Genomic DNA, 26,310 nt, shown 5'->3' on the forward strand with positions numbered 1-26,310 from the left:
GCATTGTGTGCCTGTAATCCCTACTTGAGAGGCTAAGGCTGGAGAATCACTTGAACCTGGGAGGTTAAAGTTGCAATGAGCCGAGATTATGCCACTGTACCCCAGCCTGGGCAACAAAGTGAGACCCTGTCTCAAAATAAATAAATACATACATACATACATAAATACATAAGTAAAATAATTCTTTTAAAGCTATAATTATCTTTTCTATCATTTAATTTTTTTTCCTTAAAAAATAAAATCAGCAATAGAAATGGCTAAGCTTTTCATGGGATTAATTCATTTGTCCAAGGATTACAGTTGTGATGGTATATTGTACCAACATCTAAAAAAGAAATGTTTAGTAGATACTTATATGAGTAGTACACTGTGAATATTTTAAGGTAGATTAGTCAAATTCATTCTTCACCTGACAAGGCATATTCTTGTACTTTGAAATCTTTCAGTCAAAGTATATAATTTACTGAAAATACAAAATACATAGGGAAAAGCATTGTAATCCAAATGTTCAGAATCAAAATTTCAAGTGCATATTTGTAAATCCACTTTAAAAAATTAAACAAAATCTTATTCACCCTTTAAACAAGGTTTTTATTATCTTTATCATCTAATAATGATATAATATGAGCATAGAAATTTCTGTCATCTACAGAGTAGTGATCTTTTAATAAAAAGCTAAAATAGTATAAAACCTGACAAATTTAGTTGTTCGCAGCAGAAGTTGTTAGACAAAAATAAGTACAATGCTAGTCAATAACAAAAAGAGATTATGTTTTGAGGTGGTCTTAATATGGTTAATAAAACAAACACAGCACTTTAGATTAAAATATTGTTAGTACAAACATAAATTACTTCGTCATAAACTGGTAAAACTTACTATAGAATGTTGAAAATTTACCACGTTTAAAATGAATACTTATTGTATTCACAGACAAAATATTTCACTAAGTTGATGTCACTTTAATCATTTGTAAAAGTGAATAAAAGTAGACTTTGCTTTAATGAATATTTAAAAACATAATAAAAATTAATGTTTGTATGAAGTATTATGATTTGATCAATGAGAAGTCATTTGTGAGTTCTTTGTTTTCAAAATAACTACATACATTTTTGCCTTGATTAATTGAAACTAAATTATTTCACTTAAGCACTTTACCTAGAAACGTCATCTTTTAAATATAACAATGGGGCCAGAGAATTAGAGAACTGAAGGGCTAGAAGGATCTTCAGGGACTATCCAGTGTGGGGGAGCTGCAGACCTTCATTTGCATCAGAAGTCCCTGTGGTTCTTGTTAAAATGCAGATGGCCAGGTCTTACCCCACCAATCTGACTCAGTAGTCTGGGATGAAACCAGAAAATAACCATTAGGGAAACAACCCTTGGGGTGGGGTTATACTCCTAACCCCACCCTAAGGTGACTCCCATGGAGGCTGTCTACAGATCACTGGGAGGAAAAATATTGTTATAATCTACCGCCTTCCTTCCTAAATCAGGAAACTTCCTAGAACAGCAGCATTCCATTTCTGTCTCAAAATACTCCTTCTTCAACCCCTATAGGTAACTCATTGCCTCCTGGGGCAGCCCATAATACATCTAATGGAAGTTTCTTATAGAATCCTATACATTCAAAACATAGAGACATTCAACATGGGCTTACACAAATACATTAATGTAAAGACTCATTGAAGAATTGTATGAATGAGGAACTGACCTGCTCCTTCTGGTATGTGTTAATTAGATTCAAAAACAAGGCATAACATCTGGAATAGTTGGCCAAGGCTCCACAGCAGTCACGGTAAGAAGTAAGTTTGCTGCAGAAATGCCAAATGGGAAAATAAAGGTAAACTTTGTTTTTCTATAAAATTCAAGTACACATAGTATCACTTTAAATGCAGACCTTCAAAATACTGCCCAGTTCAAGAAAAGGAGTCTTAAAATACTCTACACATCACTTCAGAGAAGCTGCAAGGAGGCTTGCTATCTGCTCTAAACTCTAGAGAGAATCCAGAAACTTTTAAAAGACAACTTATGTGGTGTGAATTTACACTATCCACGTAGTTCAGAAAACACAAACTTACACGAAATTTACGTGAAATCTGGTTGGATACCGGTGAGTTCCCTGGGACCACATCAGAAGCAAATGTAAAACTGCTTTAATAGGCTAGGTATGGTGGTTCATGCCTATAATCCCAGCACTTTGGGAAGCTGAGGCAGGTGCATCTCTTAAGGTCAGGAGCGTGAAATCAGCCTGGCCAACATAGTGAAACCCCATCTCTACAAAAATACAAAAATTAGCTGGGTGTGGTGGCATGTGCCTGTAATCCCAGCTACTCTGAAGGCTGAGGCAGGAGTACTGCTTGAACCCAAGAGGCAGAGGTTGCAGTGAGCCAAGATTGCACCACTGCGCTCTAGACTAGGCAGGCAATGGGGCAAGACATCCTCAAAACAAACCAAAAAAACAAACAAAAAGAATCCCTATGCATTCGAAACAAACAAATAAATAAAAACCTGCTTTAATATACTAGATTGGTAGTGCTATACTAATATTTAGCAAAATAGACAGACCTTAAGGCAGAAAGCCTTGAAAACAGCTTCAAAATTTCTAAAGCAAGTAAGCAAGCAAACAAACAAAACTCATAAGGCAATATTGACAAACCCACAACAAATCAGGAGATGTTCATATATTTCTAATTGATGAATCAACAGGTAAAATATCATTAATATGTTAGAAATTTGACCACATACCCGGCCATAAACAAGTCTCAGTCAATTTTCAGAGAACTGGTATCTCAAAGACCACATTCTCTGGTGAAAGTGCAATTAAATTAGAAACCATTGGCTGGGCACAGTGGCTCACACCTGTAATCCCAGCACTTTGGGAGACCGAGACTGGTGGATCACAAACGAGGTCAGGAGATCGAGACCATCCTGGCCAACATGTTGAAACTCCATCTCTACTAAAAATACAAAAAATTAGCCAGGCATGGTGGTGTGCGCCTATAGTCCCAGCTACTACGGAGGCTGAGGCAGGAGAATTGCTTGAACCCAGGAGGCGGAGGTTGCAGTGAGCTAAGATCGTGCCACTGTACTTTAGTCTGGGCAACAGTGCAAGACTCTGTCTCAAAAAGAAAAAAATTCGAAACCATTTAAAAACTATATTTTTAAAAACCATTTTTTTGGAAATGTAAGAACACATAACTTATGGGTCAAAGAAACATGAAAATTACAAAAGAAATACTTAAATATGAGTAACAAAAATATTACAAATCAAAACTTGTAAGACGGGCCAGATGCAGTGGCTCACGTCTATAATCCCAGCACTTTGGGAGGCTGAGGCAGGAGGATCGCTTGAGGCCAGGAGTTCAAGACCAGCCTGGCCAACATGGCAAAACCCCATCTCTACTAAAAAAAAAATACAAAAATTAGCTGGGCGTGATGGCACATGCTTGTAGTGCCAGCTACTACAGAGGCTGAGGCAGGAAAATCACTTGAACCTGGGAGGCAGAGGCTGCAGTGAGCCGAGATGGCAACACTACACTCCAGCCTAGACAACAGAGCAAGACTCTATCAAAGAAAAGACAAAAAAAAAAAACTTGTAAATATTCATTTCCTCCAATTAGTATTTAGAGGAAAATTTGTAGGCTTAAGGAAGCTGAAAATAAAGGAGTTACGTTTTTTACTAAAATAGAAGAAAAATAGGATATATTCACAGAGAGAAGAAAAGGATTAATAAGGGTAAGAACAGAAGGAATAAGACAGGAAGCAAGCATTCAATAAAGTGGATCGATAAATAGATTTGTTCTTGGTAAAAACTAATAAAATAGGGAAGATTTAGCAAGACTAAGGAAAAAGAGAAACAGCACGAATAATCAAAATTAGGAAAGAAAACCAATATTAACAATGAAGAGGCAGAGTACCATAGGAAAAATAGCTAAACTTCTCTGTGCCTCAGTGGCCTCACATGTAAAATGATAATGACAATAATAATACATATTTTAAAAAGTCGTTATAAAGATGAAATGAATTCGTATTTGGAAAGTATTCAGAGTATTGCCTAGCATGTTGTAAGAGCTATACAAATATCTGTTAAATAGGTAAAATAAATAAAAGGGGGCATAATTAGAGCTACAATAGAGATTAAAGTAATAATAAGAGAATATTTGGAACAACTCTCACGTTGTTTGAAAACTTAGATAAAATTATCAAATTCCTATAGAAGTGTAACTTTTTGAAACTGAACCAAGTAGAAATAAGAAATGTATAACCATATAAGAAGAAATTGAATCAGTAGTCAATAATATTCATACATACATACATACACATAGACCCAGGATAAAAATAGCATTTTGAGCAAGTTTTTAAAACTTTTTACAACTTCTTCTAGAAAAAAGAAAAAATTGGATTACCTACCAACCCATTTTATGAGGCTAGTATAAACTTAACACTAAACCCAGACAAGGACAATATGAGAAGGGAAAAATACAGTTCAATGTAACTCATGGTCACCGATGACAAATCCTAAACAAAATATTAGTTAACGAAACCCAGCAATATATAATGGTTTAACCAAGAAACTTTATTAATGTAATTTACTTCATTAACAGATTTAGAAAAGAAAATCCATAATCAAAAGCAATTCAGGTAAATGTGATTTATCATATACACAGAACTAAAGACAAAAACCAGATGATTATCTCAATAGACACAGAAAAGGCTTTTGATAAAATTCAACACTCCTAATGTTAAAAACTATTAATAAACTAGGTACCGGTGTCAGGCATGGTGGCTCGCTCACACCTGTAATCCAGCACTGAGGTCAGGAGTCTGAGACCAGCCCGGCCAACATGATGACACTCTGTCTCTACTAAAAATACAAAAATCAGCCAGGCACGGTGGCACATGCCTATAATCCCAGCTACTCTGGAGGCTGAGGCAGGGGAACTGCTTGAACCTGGGAGGCAGAGGTTGTAGTGAGCCAAAATCATGCCACTGCACTCCAGCCTGGCCAACAGAGTGAGACTCCATCTCAAAAAAACAAAACAAAAAACTAGGTACTGAAGGAACAGACCTCAAAATAATAAGCACCATCTATGACAAACCCACAGCTAATATCATAGTAAATGGGCAAAAGCTGGAAGCATTTCTCATGAAAACCAGCACAAGACAAGGATGCCCTTTCTCTCCATTCCTATGCAACATAGTATTGGAAGTTCTAGCCAGAGTAATCAGTCAAGAGAAGGAAATAAAGGGCATCCAAACAGAAAGGGAGGAAGTCAAACTACCTGTTTGCAGAAGGGTAGTCATGAAAACCTACAACAAATATTATTTTCAACTGGTGTAACCATGAAAATATTTAAGTCAGAAGAAAGACAACAGGCCCAACACTCACTGACGATTCTACATCTAGAAAACACCATCGTCTTAGCCCAAAAGCTCCTTCAGCTGATAAACAACTTTAGCAGTTTCAGGATACAAAATCAATGTACAAAAATCACTAGCATTCCTGTACACCAACAGCAGCCAAGCTCAGTGCTGAATCAGAAAGGCCATCTCATTCACAACTGCCACAGAAAGAATACAATACCTGAGAATACAGCTAACCAGGGAGGTAAAAGATCTCTACAACGAGAATGACAAAACACTGCTCAAAGAAATCAGAGAAGACACAAACAAATGGGAAAACATCCCATGCTTATGGGTAGGAATAATTAATATCATTAAAATGGCCAAACTGCCCAAATTTACACATTCAATGCTATTCCTATCAAACTACCAATGACATTCTTCACAGAACTAGGAAAAAAAACTATTTTAAAATTTACATGGAACTGAAAAAGAGCACAAATAGCTAAGGAATCATGCATAAAAAGAACAAAACTAAAGATATCATATGCCCAACTTCAAACTATACTACAGCACTGTGGTAACCAAAATAGCATGGTACTGGTACAAAAACAGGCACATGGACCAATGGAACAGAACAGAGAGCCCAGAAGTAAGGCTGCCCACCTACAACCACATGTTCTTCAACAAAGCTGACAAAAACAAACAATGGATAAAAGACTTTTTATTCAATAAATGATGATGGGGTAACAGGCTAGCCATATGCAGAAGACTGAAGCTGGATCCCTTCCTTTCACTGTATACAAAATCAACTCAAGATGGATTAAAGACTTAAATGTAAAATCCAAAACTATAAAGACCCTGGAAGATAACCTAGGCAATACTATCCTGCACATAATGGGGAAAGATTTCATGACAAAGACACTAAAAGCAAACGCAACAAAAGCAAAGTTGACAAATGGGATCTAATTAAATTTAAGAGCTTCTGCACAGCAAAAGAAACTATCAACAAAGTAAACAGACAACCTACAGAATGGGAGAAAATGTTTGCAAACTGTGTATCTGTCCAAGGTCTAATAATATCCAGCACATAGAAGGAACTTAAATTTATAAGTGAAAAACAAACAACCCCACTACAAACTGGGCAAAGGACATGAACAAACACTTCTCAAAAGAAGACATACATGTGGTCAACATGCATATGAAAAAAAGCTCAATATCATAGATCATTAGAGAAATGCAAATCAAAACCACAATGGGATACCAACTCACACCAGTCAGAACAGCTATTATTAAAAAGTCAAAAAAAGTCAAAAAAATAACAGATATTCTGCAAGGTTGCAGAATAAAGAGAACACTCATACATTGCTGGTAGGTGTGTAAATTAGTTTAATCATTGTGTAAAGCAGTATGGTGATTCCTCAAAGAGCTAAAAGCAGAACTACCATTTGACGCAGCAATCCTATTACTGGGTATAAACCCAGAGGAAAACATTCTACCATAAAGATACATGCACATGAATGTTCACTGCAGCACTATTCACAACAGCAAAGACATTGAATCAACCTAAATGGCCATCACTGACAGATTGGATAAAGAAAATATGGTACATATATACCATGGACTACCATGCAGCCATAAAAAAGAATGAGATCATATTCCCTGCAGGAACATGGATGAACCTGGAGGCTATTAGCTCAGCAAACTAGTGCAGGAAAAGAAAACCAAATACCACATGTTCTCACTTATAAGCTGGAACTAAATGATGAGAACTTATGAACACAAAGAAGAAAACAACAGACGGTGGGGTCTACTTGAAGGTGAGGGTGGGAGGAGGGAGGGAGCAGAAAAGATAAACTCTTTTAACTATTGGATACTGGGCTTAATTCTTGAGTGATGAAATAATCTGTACAACAAATCCCCATGACATAGTTCACCTATATAACAAACCTTCACATGTACCCCTGAACCTAAAGTAAAAGTTTATAAAAAGATTCAAGGCAAGCATTTGACAAAACTAAACACCCATTAAGGGAAGTCATTCCTTAACTTCAGGATAGTTATGAAAACCTACAACAAATATTATTTTCAACTAATAAAACTACAAAAATATTTCCTTTAAAGTCAGAAGAAAGACAACAGGCCCAACACTCATGATTTTGTGCTGATCTCCTAAATAATGCAATAAAGAAGAGATGAGGACAGGGGAAAGAGTTACAATAATTGAAAAAAAATTTTTATGCAGATAATTTGCATAGAAAATCCAAGAGCATCTACAGACAAACTCCTGGTCCTAATGTTCATCAAGATTCTTGGATAACCTTCCTGTAGGAGAAAGCTAAAATACCCAAATAAGTAAATATTTTAAAAGAGATATTCATAAAAGGTTAATAAGTTCATAAGGAAGGAAAAAGAACAAGAAGAATTTGGATTTTTTATTAAGAGTCTTGCTCTGCTGCCCAGGCTGGAGTGCAAGTGGCATTATCTTGGCTTACTGTAACCTCCACCTCCCAGGCTCAAGCAATCCTCCCACCTCAGACTCTCAAGTAGCTGGTACTACAGGCACATACTACCATGCCTCGCTAATTTTTTGACAGGGGGTGTAGGGGGAGCACTAGAAATGGGTTTCACCATGTTGTCCAGGATGGTCTCAGATGCTTGGGCTCAAGTGATCCACCCACCTTGGCCTCTCAAAGTTCTGGGATTACAGACATGAGCCACTGTGCTGACCAAGAGTTTGGATCTTAAAATAGAAAAAAAGTGAGGGATTTGAAAGCCAGACAGGGTGGCTCACACATGTAATCCCAGCACTTTGGGAGGCTGAGGCAGGAGGATCACTTGAGCCCAGGAGTTTGAGATCAGCCTGGGCAACATAGCAAGACTTCGTTTCTACAAATAATAAAATTGGCTGACCATGGTGGCGTGCACCTGCAGTCCCAGCTACTAGAGAGGCTGAGGTGGGAGGATCATTTGAGCCTGGGTAGTTGAAGCTGTAGTGAGCCATATTTGTGCCACTGCACTTAAGCCTGGGCGATAGAGTGAGACCCCATCTCAACAACAAGAAGTGAAGGATTCATCTTACAGCAAGACTCAAATTAAATCTGTAATAGTGAGTACACTGTGGGACAGGTCTGAGGAAAAACCAAATCGAATGCCCAGAAACAAACCTGTAATTACATGGAAACTTCTGACTGATAAAATCAGTGAGAAAGGACAGCATAGTCAGTAAAAGGTGATGGAACAATCAACTATCCACATGGGAAAAATATGAAGTTGTACCCCTACATGACACTATAAGCAAAAATAAATTCCTTATGATTTTACAATGCTTTAGATAGGTAGTAATTAGGAATCTAGAACAAAGCTCAGGGAAGTACAGTATAAAAAGATCAGATCTGGAGGGAAGGAGGGGGCTGGGGCTGAGGAACCGCCTGCTGGGTGCTACACTAACTGCCTGGGTGACAAAATTGTGGAGACCCCAAACCTCCACGTCACACAATTTACCTATGTAACAAACCGGTGTACCATTAAATCTATAATACAAGTTGACATTCATTTAAAAAAAAAAAAATCAGATCTGGACTCATATCCGCAGCCAGGGGTCCTGGGGTCAAACCAATTCAGGAAACTTTGCATTTTTTTAAACAACTACAGCATCACAGTTCAAGAAAAGCCCCATGCTTCCAAGAAGACTCATTATGTAAAAATACTGACAAAGAGCGGGAGGAAACAGAAATGCATAATTTAAAGACAGCTCTGAAATTTAACAACATCTTGCTTTGAGCCAACCTGGATTCAAATGATCCTTATTTCTGGAGGAAATAAAGTAAGTGTAGACGTGACTAGCGCAAGTGTGAACCAAAGTTCAAATAGCTGAAATAGAATAACCTATTACAAAGTCAGATCAGACTTTTTCTTTTTTTATTGCATTTTAGGTTTTGGGGTCCATGTGAAGAACATGCAAGATTGTTGCATAGGTACACACATGGTGGTGTGATTTGCTGCCTTCCTTCCCCTCACCTGTATCTGTCATTTCTCCCCATGCTATCTCTTCCCACCTCCCTACTCCCCCATCCCTCCCTCATTTCCCCCCAACGGACCCCAGTGTGTAGTGGTCCCCTCCCTGTGTCCATGTGTTCTCATTGTTCAACACCCGCCTATGAGTGAGAACATTGTGGTGTTTCATTTTCTGCTCTTGTGTCAGTTTGCTGAGAATGATGGTTTCCAGGTTCATCCATGTCCCTACAAAGGACACGAACTCATCATTTTTGATGGCTGCGTAATATTCCATGGTGTATATGTACCACATTTTCCCTATCCAGTCTATCATCGATGGGCATTTGGGTTGGTTCCAGGTCTTTGCTATTGTAAACAGTGATGCAATGAACATTCGTGTGCATGTGTCCTTATAGTAGAATGATTTATAATCCTTTGGATATATACCCAGTAATGGGATTGCTGGGTCAAATGGATTGACAGATCAGACTTTCTAAGCTTTGGTCCCCTTTCTGATTTAAATCTCTTGTTTATTTCCTAGCAAACTGGAATGTTTGCTTTGTTTTGTATACAGTTTTTTTTTTCTTTTTTAATCTCAAATAAGCTGAGAAGATTAAGCACACGTGGGCCGCCCGCAGCTCACAACTCACCAAAGAACTAAAATGGCTTAACAACCAATGAGTTTAGAATCACAACGGAATCATATAGGCAATGGAGTCATTTGTTTGAATTGTTCATTTTTAACTTAGGCCACTGTATTTACCCTTTCTGACAGGTGACGTAAAAAGAACAGAAAGGATCCCTTGCCCGTCACTCAGGCAAATATTGAAGATAACCCAAAATCTAAGCATTAGCATTTTTGTAAGGCTAGTTCATGTCTTAGTCTACCTACCTGAATATTCTGGCAATATTGGTACAGACGTCCTTGTCACCCATGTACTGTTCCATCACCGTGCAGAGCTGGGGAAGGGCACTGATGCTTAGGAAGTTACTTCTTACTAATGGTGAATCAACCAAGTTTCTCAATGTAGCAGTCACCTAGGATAAAACCACACTCGTGCCATTTTTTTTAAACCGAAAAAGTATAACCACATGAAGGAGCACAGTACAATTCATCTCATAAATTTCCTTACATCAGTAGCTAAACCAAGCTCCCACTACGCATCTCCCACCAGAGAATGTGAGCCTAGGCACAAGTAGCGACAAATGAAAACAAAGAAAGCCTAATTTAGTTCAAAGGCAAGGAATGGAATATTAATCTTAGTAAGCCACTGGTATACCCCAAAGCTAGGGTTAAACAAATCATCATCTAGGTTTGTTAACAGTCCTAAAACCTTCAACGGGTCCTGTGATAGCCATACCAGTCCCACAGATTAGAAACTTCTTGGTCTATGTTTTTCTTTCTTTTTTTTTTTAATTTTATTTTATAGGTATTCTCATTTGATTGTACTATGCTTTTACAAGTAGCATCAGCTAATGATGTGGCCAAGGAATATTTAAGATCTCTCCCAAGAGGCAAGAAGATCTCACAAATTTGTCTTAATTTGTAAAAAAAAAATTTCAGGAAAGCTATCTACTTTACCTTTGTCAAAGAGTCAAGAAGAGAACAGTTTAGTTAATCATAAAACTAACATTGTTATCGAATAATTTTAATATGCAGTGTGCTCCTTCCTTGTGGGATAGTACAGGCCAGCTACTGGTTAAGAGCCAGTTCAGCCCCACCACCTGTCAGCCTGGGTTAGTTATTTAAGCTCCTGGAGCACATTTTTCTCATCAACAGAGTAGAGGTGATGATACTTGCCCAGCAGTTGTGAGGATTCAATGAGATGAGATGTGTGCATGGCATCGCTGCCAACAGTTAAGGGTCAAATGACAGGGATTCAAGTCCCACGTCTCTTCCTAGTGAAGTGCCTGGGGCCAGCCACTCCTTCCTCCACTTCCCCATTTCCTCATCTGTGAAAAGTGAGTGACAAGCACTGCTCACCTCTCAGGGGGTTGTGTGTAGCAAATGGAAACATGTAGCACTGTTTTTATTACTTATCAAATACTGTAAAGCATCATGTAAACAGCCATAGTAAATATACTTTTAAAAACAATTTTTAAGATGACATGGTTTTTCCTTATAACAACAGCAAGTAAAAGATATGTTAAAATTTAAATGACTACCCTGAAAACACAGAAAATGTAAAAAAAAAAAATCCTTCAAATAAATGTGTACACGTCTTTTGCAATCAATTCAATTATACAATGATTCTGTAAATTCTTCCCTGAAAGTTTCAGTATCCCAGACATTGGAGGTGAAACAAACTACTTGAGCATTCCACTTAACCCATGGATCTGCATAATATCACAATATAGTGATAACTATTCTTATAACCTAAGGTAATGGATTTTTTTTTTTTTTTTTTTTTTGAGACAGAGTCTTCCTCTGTCATCCAGGCTAGAGTGCAGTGGCAGGATCTCAGCTCACTGCAACCTCCACCTCCCCCATTCAAGCAATTCTTGTGCCTCAGCCTCCCAAGTAGATGGAATTACAGGTGTATGCCACCATGCCTGGCTAATTTTGTATTTTTAGTAGAGATGAGGTTTTGCCATGTTGGCCAGGCTGGTCTCAAACTCCTGGCCTCAAGTGATCCACCCACCTCAGCCTCCCAAAGTGCTGGGATTACAGGGGTGAGCCACTGCACCCAGCCAGGAATTGATCTTTTGTGAAGACTAATGAACTGTTCTAGGAATTCCGTTGCTGTCACAAAATGGAAAATTCTCATCATCTGACCCTGTTTCTACCTGTTCTCCTGAGACAGCCCAGGCACTTGAACTCTACTGGTTTATATCAATTCAGAGGATACCTCAAAATTCTCTTCCATGGAGACCAGAGTACAGATGCCTGTGTGACTCCCAGGCAGACAGACACTACAGGAAACCATGAAATACCCATTCCAGTCACTGCACACTAACTGTTCCTTTTCCCTATCCCCAAAGCATCAAAGATAGGGCATCCCAATCCACAGACATCTTCACACTCCCCACATCTAACCTCTGGTAGAAAGGACGCCAGCAGAAAGGATCATACTTTCCTTAGGAATTTTTATTGTCTTGTTTTAATCTCAATCTTTTCTCCTTCTCAGGCCTTATTCTCACCTCATTAGAAAAAGTTTAGACAGCTCAATGTTCTTCTGCCCCACATACACAACCTTCATAAGTAACCGAAGTCAGGAGAGAAAGCCCACATTTATATGTGACACATCATCTGATTGAAATCTCTACTCATTTACTGCACGTGATACACACAGTTGAGTAATATACATACCTCACATATTTCCAAGTTTGTCATTTGTGGTGCTGGTAGAAATAATGTCCATGAAAGATATACCACACATTTTAAAAATACACAGCACTAGCTCAAGAGATGATACCATCAACCTAGTTGCTCAAGCAGAGACATCGCAGAACCCTGCCTTTCTGTGTTCTGTTACCCCAAGCCACACTGACTTTTTGTCCATAGCTCCCAGGATAATATTCAGTTTCCTGACCATGGTCTACAGGGCTCAATAGATCTGGTCCTTCTCAACCTATCAATCTTCATCTCATACCATATAGGGCCCATAAACTGTACTTCATACTAAGTTATTTAATATTACGTGTTATCATCTGTCTACTCCTCCAGACTAGAAGCTTCAGTAAGGGCATAAACCTTGTTCATCCTTTTCACCATTGTACTTCCAGCTCCAAGACTAGTGCCTGGTACATGGTGGGTGCTCAATAGGCACTTACTAATGGCATGAATGAATGGGTGAACATCTACAAAGGAAAGACTGGGATATCAGAACACCATGGCCTAAGCAGACAGTATCTCTGAGGTAGACAGATTTTAAGATGATTTTTTTTAAAAGCAGAGGAATAAAAAATTATGAATGAAAGAAAAATGGACTCTCGAGTTACCCAGCTCAGGCTAACTTGTCTATGAAGGCCTTTCAGAGGCCGATCAGATGCTTCCTCTTCTGTGTTAACAAAGCATCCTGTTCCTGCCTCTATTACCCCCATCACAGAATAAAAAATAATGGATGAAAGAAAAATGAACTCTCTGGAGGGGGAGAAGCACTCTTTTGAATTTGTTCTCTAGTCTATCTCATTTCTGACAGCAGCTCCTTCCCAGGTTTTAAAACTCCCGGCCCCACCCCTTTCCCCACCTAACTGGTCACAAGTTCACCCCTTCTCTCCATCAGCAGCATCACTGGTTCAGTTTAAGTCCACTTCATTTCTTACCCAAACTCTACAGCCCCCTAAACGGGCCCCTTTTCACAGTTCACCCCCACAGCTGCTCGCTGCTGCCAGAGGGGACATCTCAAAGCCCAGCCTTCCCTGTTCAAAGGCCTCCTGTGACTTCCAGCCTAGCAGACAGCACCCATAGCCTAAAGGTTCCCCAGTCCCTGAAGTGCAGTTTATTCCTCCAAGCTCATCTCCTTCGCCTCTGCACCACCCTGGCCATCTTTCAGGCTCTGCACCACACAAGGTCCTCATCCCTTCATGACTCCATGCCTTTGAATCGGCGACTTCCTCTGCCCAGAGTGTCCTCGATCGCACTCCACCACCCTTTCTCCCCCAGCCCATCTCCTGCTCATTTTTCTTACTTACTTTTTTTTTTTTGAGACGGAGTTTCGCTCTTGTTACCCAGGCTGGAGTGCAATGGCGCTATCTCGGCTCACCGCAACCTCCGCCTCCCAGGTTCAGGCAATTCTCCTGCCTCAGCCTCCTGAGTAGCTGGGACTACAGGCATGCGCCACCATGCCCAGCTAATTTTTTGTATTTTTAGTAGAGACGGGGTTTCACCCTGTTGACCAGGATGGTCTCGATCTCTTGACTTCGTGATCCACCCTCCTCGGCCTCCCAAAGTGCTGGGATTACAGGCGTGAGCCACCGCGCCCGGCCTTTTTTCTTTTCTTTTTTTCTTTTTGAGGCAGTCTTGCTCTGATGCCCAGGCTGGAATGCAGTGGCGCGATCTTGGCTCACTGCAACCACCGCCTCCCGGGTTCAAGCAATTCTCCTGCCTTAGCCTCCCCAAAGTAGCTGGGATTACAGGTGCCCACCACCATGCCTCACTAATTTTTGTATTTTTAGTAGAGACGGGGTTTCGCCATGTTGGCCAGGCTGGTCTTGAACTCCTGACGCCAAGTGATCTGCCTGCCTCAGCCTTCCAAAGTGCTGAGATCATAGGCATGAGTCACCATGCCCAGCCTCCTGTTCATTTTTCAGAACCCAGCTCAGGATAACTTCTCTATGACGTCCTTTCCTCTTCTACGTTACCAAAGTATCCTGTTCCTGCCTCTATAACCCCCATCACAGAAACATCCTCACTGTCTCAGGCACCTTCTCTCCCATGGTGAACTCCTCTAGGATATAAACCACTTCTTATTCCTCTTCCTACTCAGAGGACAACAAATGTGCTCATAAAAAGCTCTTAAATGTTCTGCTGCTGGAGGGCTGGATGAGCAAATGAGAAGGGGAAGGAGAAGGAAGAAATAAAGAAGAGACAGGAGAGACAAAAAGGGAATTTTCCCTTTAAGACACCTCTGGCAAGGAAGTGCAGGAGTTTAGCAGAGGCCTGGATGAACCCGGGGTTAAAGCCCTGAGGGAGAAGAATCAGGAAGAGGTCACCAGGCAGATGCAGCTCTGAAGGCCTCTATCTTGAGAGACTGCCACCAACCTCTGAGAGCCATCAATCTGACTGTGGGGTGACAGTGGGACCCTGAATGCTCAGACCAGTAGCCTTTTCTGGAAAAAAATGCAAAAACAAACAAACGAAAATTGGGTGTGGGGAGGAGAAGCTAGCTAAATCATGTGGTCACAGTAAAGGCAAGTTCCAAGTTAACCCACTTCACTCTGAATTTTGCTCCAACTTTTAAGCTCATTGTATACACATGAAAATTAAAACAAAACAAAACAAAAACAAGAACTCTCAGTTGAACAGAGATAAATCTGTGAAAATCATCAATGAGCTCTGTGCTCTGCTCAGAGGGTCTTTATTTCCCACCTCCCCCTGCCCCAAAGCCCCCCCACTGGGCCTGCCCCCAAAGCAGGAGTTAACCCATGCCCAAGCTTTATGCTTGGAGGTATCCATCCATTTCTTTCTTAACTTTCTATTCTAATGTATATTATTTATAAATGCACAAACTTAGATACATATTTTTCTTTTCTATTGTATATATATTGTATATAATCTTTATTTATTTATTTATTTTTTTGGAGACAGGGTCTCCCTCTGTAGCCCAGGCTGGAGCGTAGTGGCGCAATCTTGGCTCACTGAAACCTCCACCTCCAGGGTCCTGGTTCAAGCAATTCTCCTGCCTCAGCCTCCTGAGAAGCTGGGATTACAGGCACACGCCACCATGCCCAGCTAATTTTTGTATTTTTAGTAGAGATGCAGTTTTGTCATCTTGGCCAGGCTGGTCTTGAACTCCTGACCTTGTGATCTGCCCGCCTTGGCCTTCCAAAGTGCTGAGATTACAGGCGTGAGCCACTGCACCTGGCCTATATTGTATATAATCTTCCAAACCACCTCAAATCCCTTACTTAAAAAAAGTCTAAATTAAATGAACACCTAGATACTTGTTTAGTCTCTAAAGGACTTAGAGAAATTTCCAACCTCTTAAATAGCATTTCACCAAGAAATAACACACTGAAAAACACAAGTTTTAATTCCTTTTTCCCCATCTCCTAACTTGCAATCCTGTGGAACTGACATAATGAGTCAGAAGGCAGCCAGCAGGAAGAAGAAAAAAAAGAAAATGGCACTGATAATCCACCAAAAGGATGAATAAAAAGGTACATTTCCTTGCTTATTAGCAATTGTTAGGTGATGTTTAGGAAAAAAAGGAACCTCAGGTTTTGGTAAATATCCAGGAAGAAACACTCATTCTGCTTCTGGTTACCAATCTGCTGAAAAATCACTTAGCTAAATTTGACAACTTTCTGGTGCTCACTTTTCTGAGACAGCTTCTTTCCATGTTCCCCAAATTCTTTGATCATAACAGGTACCACCCTCAGTCGGGTAAAATGCCCGGAGAGCTGGCAAAGCTGCCTAGCTCACACTGAATTATGTAAGCCTCAAAGTTTTCATTGTGCAGTCACTATTGGGAGACCCATTTTAAACAGGAAACATGTATGAAGAAGAAATTAGATCATTTATAAATGCACAAACCACATTTTAATACAGAAAAATTAGAACTCAAAGCTTTAGCTTCTGTTTTTTTCAAGTTGACTGTAGGTACTTAGTTATCAATTTCAAATTGTGTTTTCAACTATTAATTATTGAGAAACCTTAGCAAACAAAAGATCTTTGTCTTAAATATGGGGCTGGGCGCAGTGGCTCATGTCTGTAATCCCAGTGACGCTCGTGGCTGAGGCAGGAGAATCGCTTGAACCCCAGAGGCGAAGATTACAGTGAGCCACACCTTTGATAACCCCACTGCACTCCAGCCTGAGTGACAGAGTGAGACTGTGTCAAAAAACAAAAAAAGGCGGCGGGGAGGGGTGGCTCCTGACTTGGATCACTGGACTTGAGGACACAACACAGGCCAGCAGCTGTGGTCTCATTCCTGCATTCTCTACTGCATGCAGTGGATGGGTGCGAGGTGGGGACAATCTCAACACACACACATGTCCAGAGTGGAGGGCCCTCTCTTTTCCCTCTGCACCCTTTCTCCATGAAAGTCCTCTGTCCTCAAGGAACTCACCAGATTCTGCTCTAGAAGGCAACCTGCCACCTGAGCTGCCCCAGCTCAGAGGGGCTTGTGACTCACTGAAGCTCAGAAGTGTATCAGCTCCCAGGTAGGCTGGCACCTTGGCCTCTGTTTCTTGGTCTACTGCCTCCCTAGTCTATTTGGCACTGGTCTCTAAGAGCATTTTGCAATCTTCTGGAATATCCACAACCAAAATCCCTTGAGCTTTATCTCAACTTAACTGCCAACTGCAAAATGGTTGACTTCCCACTGATGTTGTGAAAGAACAAACACAGCCGCCGGAGACCACAGTGTGAAATGATTTAAGACCAAAGCCGCTATTTTCCAACCTCAGCTAAACCATCTCCCTCTATTAATAAAAACACATTCATTTCTTTGAACTTGTGTCCAATTGAGGCCACATATATGCCGAAACCAGAGCCTATGTGGTAACCCAAGAAGTTTCACGTTGTCTCGTATATGATTTGCACAGTTCTGGCTGAGACAAAAAAACTAATGACAAGAGGCTGCTAGACACATGAAACCACTGATAACAAGCATTTCTAAGCTTTTACTGGAATTTATTCAGGTATATGCGTATGAAGGTAATATTAATTCATAATCCTTGATAACACTTGGTGCCTGGCTACACGGGCCTACTTGGGCACATCCCTAACATGGACGTCCAACTTAGCAGGAAATGCTTCTGTCCTCCGTAAGTCCTCAGTGTCCTACTTCGAGACTCTATTTAGCATGTGGCTCTGCTTCTTGTTGTTTCTCCATTTACTGCCTCTATGTTAGTTACCTCACTAAAATAAGTAGGTAGCTGATTCTTCTAGTTGTGGCTATGTATGTATAAATGTAGGAGAAATTTTGACTATCATACAAACAATATAGAATGCCAATGCAGCAAAACAAGAAAACAGAGTCTGAAAAAGTGCATTAAGAACTACCAAACAATGACACCACTATTCACAATTATATGCTAAAGCTAGTGACATTTCTTCACTGCCACAACTAATACATCTACAGTGAAGAGCAGACAGGGCACTAACTGAGAGCAAATGGCTCTCCTCAGACACAGTAGGAGCCTCATTTTCAACCCTTGATCTGTCTTTTGGCATAAGACTCCTGGCCACCCACCACCCTCACTTCCTGATTGGTGAGCTTGAGACAGGAATCCGACACTCCCAGTCCAGCCCCTACCTGGGCCTCTCTTCCTTCCTCTTTTACAAGTTAGCTGCCATCAGAACACAGGTGTTCTCTGCTCTTCCAGGGACAGGCCTGTTCTGTGACTGGGTGGGTCAATCTAATTCAAGGCCTCAGGATTAGAAAGCACACCTGCCTCAGCTATAGCCACATCTTCCAACCAAGGTGATAACCTTCGCCCCATCCCCATCTTTCTTAGTCTTTTATTTCCAAGTAAAAAACCCAAGGCATTACATGTTTAGGCCTCTGAGTCTTCTCAGATCTTCAGATCTGCTCTCCCAGGAGAATCAGAGGAGACCACGAGTTGCCTGTAGACAGCTCCTTCCCAAGAAAGGGAAGAGAAGGGAAGAGGAATATCCTGGGCCCCGAATGCTGACTCTCTTGTGGCAACTGGGCATGTGAATGGTTATGCTGCTGGCAATTCTTTTATAGGAAGGAAACTCCTAAGTAGGAAATAGATGTCCCCGTCTCATTAACAAATACATTATTAATAAATTAGCCAGCCTAGTGATCAATAGAAAAGACTAACCCCTAAAAATGCTTCATCTAATCTCAAAAACAATGTGCTAAGCAAAATAAGCCAGATACAGTACTCTAGGTAACTGTGGGGTATCCATATCGATTTCCCGGGTTTGGTAACGTGCAACAGTTATGTAAGATATCACCACTGGGAGGAGCTGGGTGATGGGTACACAGGACCTCTCGGTACTATTTTTGCAACATCTTGTGAATTTATACTTAGTTCAAAATAAAAGTTTAAAAAGGTGCCAGACACAAAAGGGTACATGATGTATATTCCATTTTTATAAAGTTTTAGAACAGGCAGAGCTTATCTATGGTAAAAGAGATCAGAAAAATAATTCCCTCTGGGAGGAGGGAAGGAGAATGGGGATTAATGACAAGAGGTGGGAGGAAGTTTCTGAGGTGACAGAAACCAGTTTCTTGATAAGGGTATGTGCTACGTGGCTTTCTACTTTTGTCAAACTCATCAAACATATAAAATCTGAGCATTTCATTGTATGTAGATTACACCTTAATTAAAACAATAAAAAAATTAAAAGCCTCATCTGTTGCTTGCTGTTCAAGCAAAACCTTCAAAATAAATGCTTTAAATTATCAAATCTCCCAAAAAAAATCTGTAATAGTTTAGGAAATATAATCATTTGCTCCCATTTTATAGGTATGCAGTTTACCCCCTCCCATAATAATCAGAACAAAGTTTGACTGGTAGACATTGCTACTGTGGTTCTGATTCCACAGTCTGAAGACTTAGGCTTCTGATAGGCAGGGTCGAGCATAAGGAAGAATTAACATCATTTCCAGCGTAAGTACGCGTATTCATGATTATCTAAACACCTAAATGCAAATGCATTAATCTCTACATTTAAAAACCATTAAACATGGCCAGGCATGGTGGATGGTGGCTCACGCTCATAATCCCAGCACTTTCAAAGGCCAAGGCAGGCGGACCACTTGAGGCCAGGAGTTTGAGATCATCCTCACCAACATGGCAAAACCCCTTGTCTCTACTGAAAATACACAAAAAATTAGCCAGGCATGGTGGCAGGAGCCTGTAATCCCAGCTACTGAGGAGGCTGAGGCAAGAGAATCACTTGAACCCAGGAGGCGAAGGTGGCAGTGAGTGGAGATTGCACAATTGCACTCCAGCCTGGGTGACAAGAGCAAAACTGTCTCAAAAGCAAACAAACTATTAAACATAACTAAATCAAGATTTAAAAGGTGGCTGTACCCCAGCCACTTTGGTACAATCTTTAATTACTAATAATAACTTAAGTCACTGCTTGATCGAATCCCCAGACTTCAGTTGAAAGCCTGTCTTAAATTCTCCAAACCCTGAAGCAGAGAATAGCTGACTCTGAGAATTGGGATCTATCATGTACCCAGAATCCCATACATTACTCTAACACCCTCCTCCAATTTCAGTTTCTCTTTGGCCTTCTGCTCCACATTGCTTATCAAAGCCTGAACAACAAAAAGACTGAAGATTTGAAATCCATCTCAGACTCTCTTAATTTCTTGTTACTACGTTTTTATCCCATCAGAAGTAATTGCTCTTTGAAGCTTCAGGTTTGGGTAATTCTGATCTTATTTTATTTCATAGCTTTCTGGTGAGTGCCTACTATGTGCCCTGCCTGGTTATGAGCGCTTTACTAGATCATCTCACTTCATTTCCCAGCTGCCCTTTAAGGCAGGCATAGTCAGACCTTTAGAGACAGGAAAGTGAGGCTCACTCAGAGGGTGAGGTGGGCTGTGTCCGAGCTGAGCAGCCAGCTCAGGCTGGGGGCTCCAGTGCAGTGCTTTCCTCACAGAACCATGCAGGTGGCGGCACTGAGCCTGCCCCAACACAGTCCAGGGCTGAATGGACCATCAGGGTTCCCGATGCAAATATTAAATACAGGAGTGAGCCCAGGTCAGCCAAAGTGGGGAGCTCACTCTAGGGCTCAGAAATTTAAAAAAAAAAATCAAGTATATCAAAACACCTTTTAGTTTAAAAATACAGAGATAAAAAATTATGTAAGATAGAAAAGAGAGCAAGAGAGCCTGCTATTGCCCTAGGAGATGGCCCCCTAACACCCCTCACTTGCCTATTCACACTGCTCTAAACAAAGTAGCGAATTCCTCTTCCCCTAAATGCTCTCTGCAGCATTTGCCAAAGCTGACCCACCCTTGCTGTGAAAATCTCTACTCTTGTACATTGCCCTTCATTTTCTGGTCACTTCCTTTTCTCCTCCCATTCAAAAAAATGAAGCCATTTCACAGAATCTGTCCTCAGTCTCTGCTCTTTCTCTTCTCTCTCCTTGGGTAATTTCATTGCCTTTCCTGCCTTCAACCATCACCTCCGTGCAGATGACCCTGAATCTGTATTTTTGGTCTTACATTCTCTTCTAAGCCTCAGCTCATACCTCCTACTGCCTACTCAACAGACCCACATGGCTATTTTGCTGAGACCTGAAAGTTTTATATTAAAGCCAATTTCGGCCGGGTACAATGGCTCAACGCCTGTAATTTCAGCATTTTGGGAGGCTGTGGCAGGTGGATCACTTGAGGCCAGAAGTTAGAGACCAGCCTGGCCAACAGGGTGAAATGCTGTCTCTACTAGAGACCTACTAAAACAATTTTAATTTTGTACTAAGAATACAAAATGTAGCCAAGGGTGGTGTCACATGCCTGTAATCCCAGGTAGTCTGGAGGCAGAGGCAGGAGAATCACTTGAACCCAGGAGGCAGAGGTTGCAGTGAAGCCAAGATTGTATCATTGCACTCCAGCCTGGTTGACAGACTGAGGCACTCTCTCTCTCAAAAAAATAAAAAATAAAGATAAAGCTAATTACGTAATTTCCTTCCCTCCTCTCACCAAATCCAGTTCCCTTCTATAACTCTCTAATTTCTATTCATGATATTATCATTTATCGTTTTCTGAACTATCCCGGCTCAAATAGTCTGAGTCAGCTCTCTTTATTCAATATATTCTTATTTCCTAAACTCTAAAAACAAAAGGAAAGAACAGAGTGAAGGAAGGAAAGGACTGATGAGGTGGGAGGACCGACCTTCCCAAGAGACTTCCATTTAGAAAAAGGAAGAACATAACAGTGGTATGGTACTGAGCAAGGGGAAAAGATCTGTATTTGTGGGAGCCACTAGGGAGGTGTCTGCAGGCTTAGAGGGCAGAGAAGCGGGGCTGGGAGGTTGCGAGAAGGAAAAGCAAACCATGTTACCCGGGGTGCTGCAGAACAGTTCTAACTTCAAATATAGTACATCTAAAGCAGGGAAAGAATACATTTCTCTAAGGATTGAATTCAAAATCAAGTCGGTCAGGCTATAAAGAAAAAACCAATTGGAAGTACAAGTGAATCCAAAAAATAGGTATACAAGTTCAAGTCAACCCGAGCTTTAATAGTTACATTGTACACCTATAAATTACCTAGCTGTAAATGTTAAGTACATTGAGATTTCCTTCAATTACAGCAAAGCAGCTTTGTACATGATGTTCTCAAGACACAGAGGATAAAGGAGACACTGGGAGAATCTGGGCATGGTTGTGATTGTGACATAGACAGAAGACTCTTCCCTGTTTTCCAGGAAAGGGCACAAGGGAGACCAAAATAGTCTTTCAGATGAAGGTGACTCCAGGAGTCTCCCTCAGCTCCTGTGTCATGCCTGCCTGACTGCTGGTCTTTAAAGGTCACAGATGAACCTCATGATAATCCATTCTAGAGCAACACTGACAAGTCCCTCTTTCCATCTGTGCCACCTGCTTGGTGGTGTAATTTACTATTGGCATTTAGGGGCCTTGCCTGTTAGTTGGCCTCTATTTCTCTTTTTCCAAGTCCCAGGGAGCTGCCCCCAAATTCTAGTGTTCTGGAGTTCCATGAACATGCACATTTTAACCTGCTTTACTCTTTGGGCTTTACAGACAAACTCGAATCTCCAGTTTTTCCAGCCTGGGACTAGTCACACTATGACTTGACTGGGTGGCAGCACTCAGTTCCTTTGAGCATCTTGTCCTTCCCAACATGCTATTACATGTCTGACATGCAGAAATGAATGCAATGTTGGGTATGTGGAAGTACCATAATTTTGCAGAAGAACAGGCACTGGAATACTATTATCTAGACACAGCGATCACCAAAAAGTAGGTGCCTACTGGCAGCTCTCCTGTCTTGCTCACCACCCAGACATGCCTGGCACACAGCAGCCATGACACAAAACTTGTGAAATGAGTGTCTCTTAATTTCAGCCACCAGGTGATAAACATCTAGGCAGGCATATAGCCATACATGCACATACACACATACACACACACACACACACACACAAGAAACAACACAAACAAGACCCTCCAAAGCTAGACACTGTTATTTTTTCCTCTAAGCAACATTAGTCCATCTGCTTTGCAGGAGCTTTTCCTTCACACCCATTCCTCTATCTCCATTCTAATCAGTCTAAAAAATCTAACTACAGCAATGCCTCTTAACTGGGGCTGCTGCGTTTGAGATCTTAGCCCTCCAGTCTGTCATGTACCATGGATACGTTCTCCTCCCATCACTTTTCAGCTTTTTGGTCTTTATCGGTTTAACATTTTGTGCACATCCATCTTTCTGCCACTCTGATCTCATCACATCCTCCCTATGCACTGACCTCCAACTGCTCCTTGTTGCCCCAAGTGCACTCTTAGCAGCCTGGGATCTGAGACCCCTGGCTGTACCCTCTGAATCTCACCTTCCAAGACTCCCACTCAGAATCTGTCTACTCTAGACAGTTCTACCTCTTCAGCACTCCCAAACACACATTATTTATTTCCCACTTGAGTGTTCAACATCCTTTTCCCTTTATTCTAGTTTCCCAAATTCTGTACAACCTTCAGGGTCCAGCTTTGGAAGACGTTTTCCACCCTTTAAGTGGGTCCAATGGAGCTGCTTTCGGAAAATAAGATGACTCTAACACTGTGCCAGATGTTAAAGCAAGCAAAGTTTTGTAATATGAGGTCCCCAGAAAGTGTGCCAAAGCTACTGAGGTTCTTGGGGTTGAAAGTCGTAGAGGAAAAGCAGACACGCCAATAGGCATTGCCTGATTGTATCTCTTTTGCCCTCATCATGTTCTCCTTGGCTTGCAGATATTATTTTATTCTTATTTCAGCCAGAAGTAATTTATTAATTTTTTCCATTGAAAAAAGCTGCTTTAAAAATGCCTCCTGGCCAGACACAGTGGCTCGCGCCTATAATCCCAGCACTTTGGGAGGCTGAGGTGGGCAGATCATTTGAGGTCAGGAGTTTGAGACTAGCCTGGCCAACATGCCTAGTCTACAAAAAAAAAAATCAGCTGGGTATGATGGTGGGCACCTGTAGTCCCAGCTACTCAGGAGGCTGAGGCAGGAGAATTGCTTGAACCCGGGAGGTGGAGGTTGCAGTGAGTCGAGGTCACACCATTGCACTCGAGCCTGAGTGACAAAAGCAAAACTCCGTCTCAAAAATAAATAAATAAATAAAAAGGCTCCTGAGCTGGAGTTGCCAGGTTCTGAAAGCTGATGTAAACAGACACTGCTGCTTGTGGCCAGATCTGTCTGGCTGAATTTGCACATGAACCGGCTGGTGAAAAGTCAGCATTACACATTCACAAGAGCAGAGGCTTTCATCTGCTCTTGGAGTGAAGTCTTGTTGCTTACATTTTATCATTCATATGATACAAAACAGCTTTTGTTTTCATTAAATATGAGGGAATGTCCCATTCAGGGGAGTCTGCAAATGACAGAGACGAAAACAATGTCTCCTTCCTCCCCAAATCTGTAAACACACACACAGTGATACAGTTGATACAAATGGCATTTGGTGACCATAGCCGGAGTAAGTTCAGATGAATGCAATAATGGGCTCCATTTTCTCCTGCTAGACAGGGGTGTGGGCCACCCATGGCAGGCCTTAGGCTGGTTCCAAGGAAGGCTTTGGAGATAATTACAGAGCCCACTGCCATCAGGTGGTGGTATGTGGTGGTGGGCAGTGAGGAGGAAGTTCTACAGCGCCCCCTTGGGTGGGGGGGGCACAAATGTCAGGAAAGGAGGGGGGATCTGACCTGGTGAATCAGTTTGTACTTGAGGATGCTAAATCCAGGGAAAAGGGAAATAAAAGAGTAACACAGGGAGTAATATATTGTATGTATACACCAGAGGTCCCATTTCTTGATTTGATACATTTTTGGTCACGGTAATACTTAACATTCCTTCATACCAACTGATCATATGCGCGCGCACACACACACGCACGCACGCACCAGTGATATAGTTGATGCAAACAGCAAACAACAATTTATATATGTATAAGATGGGGTTGGAAAGAGATTAAGTAGACAAGAATCCCATAAGCTGTTACATAAAAATTTAAAACGGAGTGAGTATCTCAATATGGGGATGGCTGAGAATCTGAGATATAGCCTAATCACAGAACATTATGCAGTCTTTAAGAAGAATTAAATAAGTCTTTAGGGTTGGCTCAAGGGATTTTTATTATATATTGTTAAATAAGGGGAGAGAAGGGCATAGAATATTCCACTTGTTAAATCCTATGTGTGTATTAAAAGGTGCTGAACACATCAGTGTGAACAATGTTAGCTTCATGGATGAACCAGAAGGAGAAACAAGGCAGGAACAGGATGATAGAAAACAAACAAAAGTGACTATTAAAAGTAACAGGCTATTTTAAAAGTGAGAATTCTATTAAATTATATATATGTATATAAAATACTGGCGGCGTTATCTCAGGGTGAAAATATTGCAGGTGATTTTTATATTCTGCCTTATACTTTTCAGCATTTTAAACAGGAAGTATAATCATTCTATAATCAGACATTACTATTTTCATTGAGGGAAAAATTTGAATGATTCAATAACACTGGGAGGATGGAAAATAATGTTTCTTAAGTCTTCCTAGCCAAAACAGGGCATATGGGAAAATTTTGCATCATTTATGACTAAAAGAGGTCTTCACAATCTTCTTCAAAATTGAGACAGACCACAAAGTCCAAAATTAATAATCATCCTAAATATCTTAAGCATCTTGAAGGCAGGACCTAAATCTAATTTTTAACACAGTTTCTCATTGGCCTAGAATGTTCTGAGTCAATCCTCTTTAATTGACAAGCACATTTCAAATCCCATGAGTTATTATGCCAAAGATGCTATTATTTGATATACAAATCCTATTAGAGAGTAAAATCTCATCTAAAAAAGAGTATCCATGCCATAGCAGCTCCAATGAAAACAATTTAACTATGAAATTTAATCTGCCACAGCAGAAGTAATACAACTGTAACACACAACAAAATTTGTTTACCTGCTCTGTTTATGTTAAATGTGTCCACTTTTGTTACCTGCATTCCTACAGTCTCAGGGCTGCCTTGTATCTACATTCCCACCTCAATGACTGTCTGCTTGATACCATTACCTTCTGTTTGTTTGTTTTTGAGATGGAGTCTCGCTCTGTCACCAGGCTGGAGTGCAGTGGCGTGATCTCAGCTCACTGAAAACTCCACC

The 26,310-nt window shown here is 40.8% G+C and overlaps 1 protein-coding gene across 7 annotated transcripts in view; it reads right to left on the reverse strand.

The window, feature by feature from the left end:
• The window catches only part of ARMC2 (armadillo repeat containing 2), a 161,726-nt gene that overhangs the window by 73,317 nt on the left and 62,099 nt on the right, over positions 1–26,310 (reverse strand). For all 7 annotated transcript variants that reach the window (XM_074397618.1, XM_003935942.4, XM_074397616.1 and 4 more), the window contains 2 exons: positions 10,233–10,378; positions 1,713–1,812 (listed from right to left, as the gene is read on the reverse strand). In XM_074397618.1, the coding sequence (XP_074253719.1) occupies positions 1,713–1,812; positions 10,233–10,378 (246 nt within the window). The remainder of the gene's footprint in view (positions 1–1,712; positions 1,813–10,232; positions 10,379–26,310) is intronic.

This window comes from Saimiri boliviensis, chromosome 4, assembly GCF_048565385.1.
Source record: "Saimiri boliviensis isolate mSaiBol1 chromosome 4, mSaiBol1.pri, whole genome shotgun sequence".
Lineage (NCBI taxonomy): Eukaryota > Metazoa > Chordata > Mammalia > Primates > Cebidae > Saimiri > Saimiri boliviensis.